At 45.3% G+C, this 12,849-nt stretch overlaps 1 protein-coding gene across 12 annotated transcripts in view; it reads left to right on the forward strand.

Annotated features, from left to right (window-relative positions):
* The window catches only part of LOC100121891 (serine-rich adhesin for platelets), a 42,757-nt gene that overhangs the window by 19,403 nt on the left and 10,505 nt on the right, over positions 1–12,849 (forward strand). For 3 of the 12 annotated variants that reach the window (XM_031921911.2, XM_031921919.2, XM_031921920.2), the window contains exons 3-14: positions 835–1,140; positions 5,391–5,579; positions 5,710–5,962; positions 6,045–6,359; positions 6,740–6,985; positions 7,074–7,631; positions 7,718–8,315; positions 8,443–8,692; positions 8,808–9,000; positions 9,527–9,919; positions 10,765–10,801; positions 12,573–12,715. In XM_031921911.2, the coding sequence (XP_031777771.1) occupies positions 835–1,140; positions 5,391–5,579; positions 5,710–5,962; positions 6,045–6,359; positions 6,740–6,985; positions 7,074–7,631; positions 7,718–8,315; positions 8,443–8,692; positions 8,808–9,000; positions 9,527–9,919; positions 10,765–10,801; positions 12,573–12,715 (3,481 nt within the window). The remainder of the gene's footprint in view (positions 1–834; positions 1,141–5,390; positions 5,580–5,709; positions 5,963–6,044; positions 6,360–6,739; positions 6,986–7,073; positions 7,632–7,717; positions 8,316–8,442; positions 8,693–8,807; positions 9,001–9,526; positions 9,920–10,764; positions 10,802–12,572; positions 12,716–12,849) is intronic. The other 9 variants (XM_031921915.2, XM_031921921.2, XM_031921913.2 and 6 more) reach the window with 8 other exon arrangements.

A 12,849-nucleotide genomic window follows, 5' to 3' on the forward strand; every position in this document is an offset into this window, starting at 1 on the left:
GTTTAACTCTCACTACCCCTTTTTTTCGAGTGACTGGTAGGCACAGGGGAAAAAATGGGGTAGGTATGGTATACAGGCTTAAGAGAGAAATGGGTCGGCAGGTAAATGTCGTTAAACGGTTAAGTGATATTTTAATAAAAGAAAAACCAGGAAAGGGCACGTGACGAGTGGAGAGACTTGTCGCCGTCGCCGTCGTCGCCCCTCCCGGCGCGAAGTGTGTGTACCGATGTTATGTAGAACCGCAGCCATTAGAGTGCTGAATTTCTCGTGGAAAAAAAAAAGTTTTACTCGAATACTTGCTCCAGGGAAACGAAGTTTCCTGCTCTGCAGTTCGAGATTCCGTCGACCTCTCGCTCTCTAATTAAAAGAACAATGATTTTCTAGTTTACGATTACCATTAAAATAATAATTAATGACTCTTTGTCGGCGCTCATTAATATTGCGAGGCGGGCGCGCTCGCTCTCTCGCCAGAGAGAAAATTGCCAGTTTACAAAAGCGTCAGCGCATTCATCGTGGTTACGCATTGTGTTCCAATGGCTAAATATCGCATGCTTAATTAATATTTCCAATTCAGTTCTCTGACGCGTGCACGGCGCCGTTTATATAAAATGTACGAGCTATTAACCAAATTACGCGACGCGGAACTTCGGCCACATTCATCGCGGATGGTTCAATTACCTTCCGTAATAAACTAATTTTCGAGAGTCTTCAAAAAGCTTTAACCATTTTTATCGAGCGTCTGGTATAATGAGTTTAAGGGGCTGTATACTGGTTCTGCTTTACCGACCGAAGGTCACTTAACCTAAAATAAATTAAATTTGTCTCTGCTTGCAGGTGCAGTAGTAGAAAGCGAACCAATGGAAGGAAAAAGTCGAGCTCGATGTCTCGCCGGCAGGCGAGCTTCCCTGACTCGGGTAACGCGTGTGCCGATGGAGCCGGTTCGACAAGCCACGTCAAGCAGCAGCAGCACTCGTCGTCGAGCTCGTCGTCGGCATCGGGTCGCAGCGAAGACGTCCCCGGACACTACGGTAGCGACCAGCAGGCCCAGTCTCAGCAGGACGACAGCGGCACCGAGGAGAGCCCTGTCTACATACTCACCTCCGCCAAGGGTGACCGCAGCTACAAGCTGCGCGATTCTAGGTGAGATTATAGGGGGCCACGCAATTCTGTTTTACCGACGGAAGAAAAAAGATTTTGCCTTGAAGAGCTTAGTCGAGTTGTACAGTTGCGCTAAGAGAAAAGAAAAGCCATTCTTCAATATAACGATCTGAAAGCCCGTTAAAAAATGACGGCCTCGTTCATTCATCTCGGGACTCGAGAGACGGATCAAAGACGCACACAATTGCGCACTCTAGACTTTCTTTCTCCGGCTTGCTGCTCGCTCACTTTTCCTCGAGGGCCAGTGGCAGCCGCCGATCTTTTCTGTACACTGCAGTGTGTCTCAGGTCGAACGAGTTAACTGTATTTTGAATAGACACTCACTCTTGGCTCTCTTTTCCTACTGGGTTTTTGTAAAGGCGCATAACCCGCGCGTTGGCCGAGAACCTTTTTGCTTTGCGCTGTGTCCCCTCTATGTGCGGCATCGATATTCTTCCACGCTCTTGTGCATCCTATTCTTTTCTCAAGCTCCTAGACAAAGTGACTTTTGTCAGGGACGACACTTCTTTCAACTGCTGTGAAATATCTGGTCTTACTTCTATTTTGATCATAAGTTGAAAAAATAGCAGTTACGATTGTTCTTTTTTGTTTCAATAGTGTCGGTAGAGGGTGAATCACGACGGCACAGATACGTGGGAAATACAGGGAGGATGTATCGAGCCTATGTTAATGGGACACGGCCTATTTCCACAACAATGCTAGTTATAGGCTCGCATACAAAAGTGTAAAATAAGAGCGATGTTTCATTTTTATAAAGGCAAAGTTGCCTGCACAACAGCTGGGCGTAGCGAGGATACAGCACATATCTGTATAACACACATATAACGTTGAAATTACTTTAGCCAAGTTCAACGATGAAATATCACTCGATACATGTTTACGCGTGGGCGTCCGCGTTCTGGGTTAAACAAAATAGCCAATAAACCATTCGTTCGTATCTTCGTTCCGCGAGATATTTCTGTAATAGGCTAGCCACGGAAAAGTTTCGCAATATCTCGTGCATGGAGTTTAGATTTTGTTTTCAAAATAACAGATTTGCATCAACGCGCATTGTATAACATGCTGCTCGTACACGTATCTTTTTTTTCACAAAGCGATCGTTAAAATGTTCCGTGTATCGTGTCAGTTGGCTTAACGAAATTAATGCTTTCAGCGCGCTATAGAGAGAAAGAGAGAGGGAGAGCAAAAAACGAGGACAGTATTTTTCCGTCGCGATACTCGTATACATGGCGTAACAAAGAGAAACAACGCGATTCGTAGCAAAAAATATCGAAGGTGAACGAACTGTCGTCGAAAAATCAAAACTGTACACGCGTCGAAATTAACAAACAAAGGAAAAAAGGAACGTAGCTACAGCGAGAGAGAAACCTGTCGCTGAATACACGCCGTTGTATTGGTTGACGCGCTGTACCAGATGAAAATTGGCCAAGTTGGCTGGCGAATCGATTGATTAATGAATAGAGGCACTCGAGCGCGAGGCGTTTATCGAAAAATCGAGTTATCGACTGCTTCTCGCGCGAGTTCTCCGAATGCTCTTTAGGAAATTGACACACGCTCTCTCACTTTGCCCCGCATTGTTTATCCTCGAGGCACACAGCAGTACTCTTTGAGCCTTCATCATACAGCCTCGTCGTTATGTTACAACTTTTCCAAGCGCGTGTATTTTTCTCTCTCATTCTATACGGACAAAAAATTTGTACGCCGTGCATATATCGGGGATAACATTAATCTTCTCAGGCGCAAAGGCCTCCGTGCAGAGCGTCAAACAGCGCGTGCACACGCTTGCCTGACATTTTTTTTCAATTCCTCGGGTCGCGTCCTCTCAACTCAACCCCAATCCCAGTGCACACACAGTCGCTATAAACCCGGGGATTCCCCGGAAAAGGTCGCAGCAGCATCCGGGTCTTATCTCTATGACGACGACGCTGTTCGCCTATCTCCTTATACACCTTCAGCCATATGCACGTAATACAGAGGTATATAGACGTGCACCTGCATATAATACAGAACGAGAGGGAGAGAAGGAACTGGCAACTTCCGACTCGACGTTAAGGTACATTGTACAGGTCGCTCGTCGGAGCCTTCAATGAAATTGCGGCGCGACCTGAATTCGCCGTCGGGAATTCTATCGAGTCTCGGATGTATAACGCTTTTCTCTTTGTTTGTTGCTCGCTGCAGCTTAGAAATCGTGCGACTTATTTTTTTTTCTTCCAATGCGAGGGAGAGAGACTTTTGTTTGGGAGACGCTGATTTACGCGAAGGCCCAGCGGGTTTTGTTGTCGGTGCTGGCGAGGTTTTGCTGTATAGGTTATAATCGAAGGGGAGTTGTGTGTGCGTGTGCGTGTGTGTGTGTGTGTGGATCGAGAGGTGAATGCTTAAATTGGAAAACAATGGGCATCGCTGGCAGATATACACGGCGAGGAGTTGTTGTCGTTTGGATTTACCTATATACACCTGGAGTGGATTTCTATTAATATGCCGCGCTGTTTGCGGAGAATTGAACTGCGGCGTGTATTCGTGGGATTTGAACGAATCGATGTTGGCACGTTTTGCTGAAAAATAGAATCTGATGGATTAGAAAACTAAAATCGATACACTCCTTGTAACTGTTAAATTCACGTTTGGATTTACTTATTTCCGAGTAAATGATAAGAATTACGAGTTCATTTTACCAACATAATGGAAAGTGTTTTTACATACAATGAAAATCCCTTTTTACAAGTCAAATTCCATCACCGGAATAACGTCTAAATTAAAATAGCCAACACGAAATCTCGGCTGAGAATCATCCCGTCGTATAATCGTCGTAGAAATTCATTACAAGCTCGTCCTCTTTCTCAACCGAGTGTGTTTGCCTCGCGTAATTCCAAATATTGACTCGTTTCACTTACGGCCCTCTCTCTCTCTCTACTCTTCCGCGATTAAACTAGTGTAGCTTCGCGACGTTTGCGAATGTATAAGCGGACGCTACACCAGTGCAATCTACTCCATGTTAGAGAGAGAGAGAGAGAGAGAGAGAGAGAGAGAGAGAGAGAGAGAGAGAGAGAGAGAGCTGAGAGCGGCTTTTATAGAGGTTAACGATCTTTTGAGGTTATATGCACGCTCGAGTGGGACGACTTCTCTCGTCGATTCCGAATAAACAATCGTCCCCTCCTTTTGATGTCTTTGACATGAGATACTTTGCGGTGCGGTGAAAGTATGGAATATGGATATGGAAGAGGTAAAACGATACCTGATACACGCCTGAATGTAAAAAGCGGGCCAGGCGCCATCTGACGGTCGACTGAACAAGCACCTTTTTGTACACACACACACATATACACACAGTCACACGCACACACACACACACACACACACACACACACACACACACATATATATATATATATATATATATATATATATATATATATATATATATATATATATATATATATATATATATATATATATATATATATATATGTGTGTGTGTGTGTGTGTGTGTGTGTGTGTGTGTGTGTGTGTGTGTATGCGTGTGTGTGTGCGTGCGTGTGTGTGTGTGTGACAGATTCAGAGCGTTAAAAATACATTTTTTTCAAGGTGTATGCACTCACGGATGTAACTTTATTTTTGACGTAGTATTTCCAACACACTCGTAGTTTTTGATTCTCTTATATGTAGACAAACCAATTCTGGAGTAGTTCCTCTTTCGGAGGTCGGAGGAGAGCTGAGACGCGCATATGTTCCCGCCGCCCCAGGTTAGCTCGCGGGAGAGCCCTTCTTTTTTTTCTTCTGCTCCTCGAACCTTCGGCCCTCTCAGCAGGTGTTCCCTCTCTCTCTCTCTCTCTCTCTCTCTCTCTCTCTCTCTCTCTCTCTCTCTCTCTCTCTCTCTCTGTTTACCCTCAGTTTTGAGGTTAGAATTTGCCAAGCGAACAACGCGAAGAACATCTGTGTATACGCGAGAGAGGCAAATAGGTGCAGCTGAATGTTATGACTGACAGTGATGTCAGATGCTTGGAATCCTTTTCTTTTTCCTTCTCTCTCGCTTGCGCGCGACGGATAATGCAATTACTCTGAGCTGCTGACTTGACAGCAGTCATGAGCTCAATTGAGATCATCTGATTGGACTGCACTTGGAAGCTTTTGCATAGGCTGGTGGAATATTTTTTTTTCAATGAAACGTTAGATCAAGGCTGTATTTGTTTGGAGCCACTGGTGCTTATATAGCTGTGTTGTTGTCTGTGTTTCAGAATCATAGAGATAGCTGGCGGCCGGGAAGTTTTTTCACAGAGCCGAGGCAAAGTGGCAGCTCGCAAACCACGGTTCCTCGCTGCCTCTAACTCACTTACCAATGATGACAGTCAGTCGGATAACAAGTTGTCATTGAAGAAAAATAACAAATCTCCTAACAGACAGAGTGTTTGGGAGTTGAGAAGTCGGTGAGTAAATAAACACTCGATGAGTTTCAATAAATGATGATTCATAGGCTATTCACAAAGGGAGGGTCAATCTTTGCCCGAGATGGATATCTCTAGAATTCAGTAAGATACAAACCTGTTTGTTCAACAGGGCTGGAGAGACAAGGAGACAGCGATTGCACAGAGAGGTAACTGAAACTGTATTCTCCAGTGAAGTGCACTCTGTGCGTAGAAACACCAGCAAGTCAATTCTGGACTACAACTCACCCAAAAGCAATCGCAGCAACCGCCTCATCAATTATGATTCGATATTGAACAGCAACAATGTGGAGCACAATGTGGCCGGGCCCAAGAGCATTACAGACCTTGAGTATGGACTGCCCAAGAACTGCATAGACTCTTTGGTAATTAGAATTAATCAAATACAATCAAAACGTAAAATAGTAATCGCTTACACTTCAAAACTAATGAATCTTTACCTATCAGGGCTATCAGTCATCGAATCACAACGCGACGTCTGGGCGTAACATGGCTCTGGTAAGCGACGGTGAGGTCGTCGTCTTCGACGACATAGACGACAACTGGCAGAACCTCAGGCTCGATCTTGGGCCCTCTAGCAACGCGACGACGTCGCAACAGCAGTCCCACGGTGCCTCGGCTATAGCTGACGATGACCTACTCCTGCAGTCACATCATCATCAACAGCAGGGTAGAACACCGCCTGAGCCCCTCAGTTCTAGCATTTGCAGCAGTCCTAGTCCAACTACTACGTATCACCGCAATTCTTCCGACTTTTTCAAGGTGATTAAAGCTTCATGTTTTGTATTCGATTTGAAGAGAAACAGAGAGAGAGAAAATGTTAATTTAGTTTGATTAACTCCTCAATTTCAATACAATTTTTAAGTTGGTTGAGTGCGCGTGATGCGATATTTGGGAGCTTCATTCGATTAGCCGGGGCTCATCAATTCTGAAACTGATGTAATTTTGAGAAAATCCGGGTCGACCGCGTTTAAATTTTCACCCTCGCTGTAATCTACTTTCTACCTAATCACTTCGCGCGACACTTAACGAGCGTCGTGTTAATAAACTACACACTGCATACTCTCGCTCTCTCGAATTGTTGCTAAAATAAAGTAGTGACGTACTAATCACGATGCTATATCTAAAATAAAAAACTATAGGTAATAACGCCGGCGAGCGACTGCGAGGCTGACTTCCCGTCGGCGGAGATGAATCACAAAGGCTCGTCGGCGGCTCGAGTTATCGGCGAGCTGCCGATCGCACAATACTCGGGCAGCCCGCGGCGTTACGGCGTCCGCGAAAACGTGCGGCTGCCCAGCCTCTTGTCCTCGCCATCGTCAGTTTACGTAGCGCCAAGACCGGGCTTCCCACAACGAGTTCTGCCCACGACGCCCAGTCAAAAGGAGGCAAGTTACTTTTTTTATCTATGAACTATGTAATGAATGAATTAAGTAAAAGCGGTTGATGCTAAAATTATAAATAATTTGTCCCTAGAAGGATGAGAACTGCAGCGAGATACTAGTAGAGAGCAATGCTGTGATAGAGTCGAGCGTCCTCGCGCATTTGGACGATGCGCTGGCGAATATTGGTGTGACGACAACAGCGGCGACGACAACGACGGCTTCCTCGCCTATGTCAGGCAATAACAGTTGCTATGGAGTTACGTCAACGACAACACCACCAACGACGATAACACTGAACTCATCAATGGCACCTATCTCTTCAGTGAATCTTTCGTCGTCGCCGATACGCCGACTCGCTGAAGAGGATGAGGACGAGGATGACGAAGATGAGGATGATGATGATGACGAAGAGCAACATAGACGGACGAATGCTGGTGTTACAGACAGGGCCGGAGCCGTTAGCAGCGCCGATAGTCCTCTAAAGCCGTTTACCTTGCCGGGCGATAATCTCAGTAGTCTCGAATCTCTTGGTGGAAGTACTTTTGACTATCTCTACGAGTTCTCCGAGACGAGAAAGGTGCTTGAAGAGTTCTTCAAGTGTCCGCCACCCGCTGAGGAGAAGGATCCTAGCGAGACTTTTCCCTTTCAGGTATGGTGATACTTCTGACAATTTCAAATAGGTATTTAGTTTCAAGAAATTTAATATACTACTTGATATACTTAACTCTTCCACAGGATCTTGATTATGAACTGCGTCGACAAGGAGGCAGCGCGTACGTGGGCCAGCGTCTAGCTAGCGTGCCCCAAACGACGGAAGAAGTAGTGATGGTACACGAGTCACCGAAAAAGCACAAATCGGAACTTCTGTCGTCACAGACCGAGCACGAAAACAACTTCTTGGATCTGTCAGTTGGCACTGGTAGTAGCGAAGATCTCGGCGAGACTGAGGTCGGTCTACAGGTCGGCCATTCGCGCAACTTCACTCTCAGTCCTGAGACGACCGAGTGTGATAGCAACTGCGGTGACCTCGACAGCGAGATGTCTCTCATGATGATGGACAACGAGCTGCTGCCGGCCAGCGGTCTTCTCGGTTCGGTTGGTGATCTTGGCAACAACAGCGACTCTCTTAGGATATACACAAGCATGCCAGTACTGGAGGACGGCTTATCGAGCGGCCACGCAAGTGACACCGACAACAACAATCCTACAGTTATGCTGATGAAACGTCAGATCAACGAGATCGAAAAGGAAATCATCCAGAGGACGCGAAACGATATGCTTAGCACCGACACCAACGACAATGCAAAAGACGTTAGCCTCAGGCTGCAGACAGGTTCGTCTCTTTCGCCTCGTAAATCATATCTGAATTCTCCGTTTCCTTCTATCATATCGCTGCCTTATTGATTCGCCAAATTTCCTAAAATAATTTTTAAGTGCATCGCTATCTTCCGCTGTTGTAGCATCTCCGGAGCTGTTCATCACGAAGAAGGAGAATTCGTACGATACGACAAGCGAGCTACAGCTGGATGGCCTGGACCCGCTGGGTACGCCACCTCCACCGGCACCTCAAAGCCGGCAAGAGCAGGGTGGCGAGGTCGAGGCAGCCATTAAGGACATCAGGATGGCATTGCAGCGAACGAAAACTCTGCCTGTCAAATCGCCAAGCGAGGAACCGCCCGAGCCTAGCGTCAGTCCCATTTGGATACCCAGGTACATTTGCAAATGTTCGAGGACGTTGCCGTCAACAAATACGTTCTCTTATTGAAAATCAAGCTTACCATAACAATTGGCCGACTAATAATAAGTGCGTCTAACTAAAATCTAGTCTGTTGGACGGCAGGCGGAGAATCTGCACGGAAAGCAACAGCGAGGACTCAGAAGTCGTGCGACGCAAACCAGACGACGCGGATCTCGAGGCTGAAGAAGCGGCTGACGAGGAGGAAGCGGACACCGACCTCGAGACCGACCGACTGCTCGGCCAGCAAAGAACTGATGACCAGGGCTTCTACGACGATAAGGTGAGATTTTCGACACTTTACAGAGGAGCTGTGTTACACTACGATAATCGCGGCGAAGATTTTACCTTGTAACGGAGATAACGACGACACACACTGTTGTAGAGCGAGTGTGTACAGCACATTGGAGAACACCGTTGTTCTATAGCCGAGGAACAGATAGCCACAAATTTTTAAGTGTTAATCTTAACGTCAATGATATGTTTTTAATATTATCCCCATACGATCGTAATATTATCAATGGAAAGCTAGCCAAGCTCACTTATCCGCCAGATTACCAGTATCTCACTAATAGGTGTGCACATATTTGAGCCGTATGTTTTGCCGTTTCGATCCTATACTAATGATTGTACTAACGATGTAGAATCAAAGAGTGGAGAGTTTGCACGAGTATAACGATCCAAATTCTCAATTCAATTCCTACACACCAAACACTCGCGCCCGTATGTAATACTGTAAATACAAGCGTATACCCCGGATAGCACGTCCCTCCCTCTCTGTTCTCTGTTTCTGTATCTGACACCTTCAGGGCTGGCGTAAGCCAAAGACGCGGACGCTGCTGCCAAGCGGCACCTCCAGCTCCGCGACGGCCAACAACAACAATAACAACAAGACTTCGGTGGTGTCGAGCGTCTCTGTGAAGCCGGCCACACCGGCCAAGCCTCCTACAAGCCTCTCCCTGGTCATCGAACCCCTCACGGCCGAACCGACGCAGCCGGTGCAGCAGCAGCAGGTATCCTCAAATTCCCCGGCTACCGGCACCGCATTGTCCGAAGTCACCAGCCCGGAGCAACAACAGCAGCAGCCAGGTGTAGGCGCTGGTAGTCCGCTGGACAAGGCTCAGGCGACGACCTCGCCAATCGCCAAAAATTCCCCCTCGTCCCCGCGAAGCCTCAAGGAGCCCGTCAGTAAGGTGAAAAAGGTGCACCCCTCGCCCGCACACCGCGTCTACACTGTATACTACTACATCGACACACGCTGAGCTCGACGAGTTGCTGTATTATAGCCGCTGCTGTGTATTTTATTTTGCTGTTATTGTTTTGAATTTTAGAAGGCGCTTCTTTTCTGAAATTAAAAAAAAAACATGCGTAATGTGCATTTATATTGTAAAAAAACGTAAAGAAGGAGCCGAAATTTTATAGCTTACAGCTTATTTTTAGTTTTAAGCTTAACAATGAACCTACGTACATTCTATTTAAAAAGAACCGAATTTTCGTAAAAATATTAACACTCAACACTTAGATATTTGCTATTAGTGCTTAGCGATAAGATGAATGTGCCGTCTGACTTTCAGTCGTTATCTGCGTAATCTCAAGTGCGATTTCAATAATAATCCTTTATAGTGAGCAAAGCATTCATCTTGATAATCTAGCGGTGCACGTTTATTTATTTTTTTTATGTACTCAAACTCATATTATTATTGGCTGCCTTTCCTCTAAACCATTGTTAACCTCTTTCAACGTTTTTTTTTAAGCAACTGATTTATACGTATCAATACGATTTATCGTTCATTTTTTCCTTCATCGACGAGAAGCTTCTGCGAACAGCTGAAAAGACAATTTCCAGCCACGATTCATATATATCACGTGTTTCTCCACAATATATCGTCGTCGTTCCTATTATTTTTTTCTCTCAAACATATGTATATCTTGATGTTGTACGCTGCATGGATCGATATGTGCATACACATATAGCTGAATAATAACGGGTTGCAACGCGCGCTTCTTGCATACTTCTCGTGCTAATCCTGCCGTTTTTTGCTTTCAGGACAAGGAAGGAAAGAAGAAGAGTAGAAACAAGGAAGGTGAGGACCGTCGATTAATCAAACAAGTATCTTTAATTGACGCAGATGTGAATTGTTGTTCCCTATAATGACGTAGTATTGTAAAACTTACTAAAGAGAATGAATAACTAACGTTGGTTTTGGCAAACATTAACTGCATCCAAATGCGAGGAAGCAATGCACTTTATTTTCAAATAATTACTCGAATATTTTCTCAAAATTCTAGCACTCATAATTAATAGTGATCTAGAGCATTGCCTTCCTTGCCAAGTTCGACAACAGCGAAGTCACCTTTGCCAAAATCTCCTAACCTCATATACGAGAAATCGCTCGATATCCAAGGAGCTATGACCGGCCAAGGTGACTCCGTTTCACTCGATACCTACGTGCATTTGCAATAAAACTCAGGCGAATGATGAAAAGCGTCGATCTAGCTACAACCGGTTGTCACCTTCTGATACCTCTTGCGCGTACTACGCGCTCACTTGACTAATCAGACATTAATTTTTTGCCGATTCCGTCTGTTCTCCCTCCACCTTCTAATTTTCCAACTAACCTGTGCCGTCGACTGCTGCCGATCTCTTGGGGGAACCACTACTACTACTACTGCTATGTATCTCTGGTGACTCGTGATATCTCTGTCTCTGTCTTTGTCTACCTTCTTACTCCGACAACGACGACCGAATCTGGTGATATGGTACGTAATGCGAAATGAGATCTTTGATGTTTATTTGACCGTAATCTCGAGAGCGATTAAAGCTGGATAGAGTGTAATTAGATTTCTTTCCGCCTCCACGAGGTTTATGATCGATTTTAAGAGGAAAGCATGATGCTCCGTTTTATTCACTACGTGCTTGAAGTATGTTGATTGAAACAGTGGAAAAGAATTGATAATGTTGCAATGTCAGAATTGGTATTTGCGCAGATGAATAAACCAATCACTTAATGAATCGAATACGAGCTCAAATATAGGAAAACGTTTGAATGATTTGTACATACTCGAGTCACTTACTTGGCTATGCATGGAGCAGCAATTACTCAAACAAGTTATTTCTTCACGATTGTTCAGCGAACTGACTTCTAAAAATGCAGCTTCAAGCACAAGTGAAGGCAATGCATACCGCGATCCCTTCCTTCTTCGCATCGAGAAGGCCGACATATAAAAACTAAGAAACAGAAAGACTGATACAGTCCAACATCTCACGTATCAGTGGACACCTCGGCTGGAGTAGACTCCTACCTAAGCGAGTTACGCCCGTACCTACGCATTGTGTAATCTGCAGCATCGATAAGATATACAACTTCGAGTCGAAGATGAAGCGCGGGAAACTCTCGCGAGGCTCCGTCAGTCGAAACAAGCGCCTCGAATTCGACGCTCCTTTCCGCGATGTACTCCGTCGTTATCGTTCGCTCCAGATAAGAATCTCTCACTCAATCTGTATGCTTTATGTGAATATGTAAGGAGCGACGCGCGTCTGTTTATCGCGATGTGAAAAACAATCGATCCATCGACATGATTCTAATTAATAAAACAATCAAACCTTGTGAATAGTTCTTTTGTGAATTAAAACTCGCGCAAAAATGTCTCCGCGAACTGACCTGGACGCAGAGGACGACGTCCTTCTGATAATTCGAAATACTCCGGCTAAGGTGTCCAGTGAGATGTCGTCGAATATGCGCGCGTTGCACTGCTCATCCGAGTACCTCTCTGTGTTCGGCGAGTTGTCTGCGAGTAATAATAATAACAACAACAACAACAACAGCAAGTGGCATGTGTCTATGACGATTTCAGCGCTACTGGACGACCCATCAGTGCTCATAGAAGGTGTGCTCTTCCGGGCGAGATACCTCGGCTCGACGCAACTTGCCTGCGAGGGTCAGCCCACCAAGTCTACGAGGATGTGCCAGGCTGAGGAGGCTGTCTCCAGGATAAAGGTAGATTCATGCTTATTCTACTTAAAGTGGGTTGTTTCTTCCTACTTTTATTTTTAATTATTATTAGATGCTCTATTTTGCGTGGAGATTGGTCGGGTCGGGCTATGTGCGGAGGAACGAGTTTCTTGCATATA

Source organism: Nasonia vitripennis, chromosome 1, assembly GCF_009193385.2.
Source record: "Nasonia vitripennis strain AsymCx chromosome 1, Nvit_psr_1.1, whole genome shotgun sequence".
In the NCBI taxonomy this organism is placed as follows: Eukaryota; Metazoa; Arthropoda; class Insecta; order Hymenoptera; family Pteromalidae; genus Nasonia; species Nasonia vitripennis.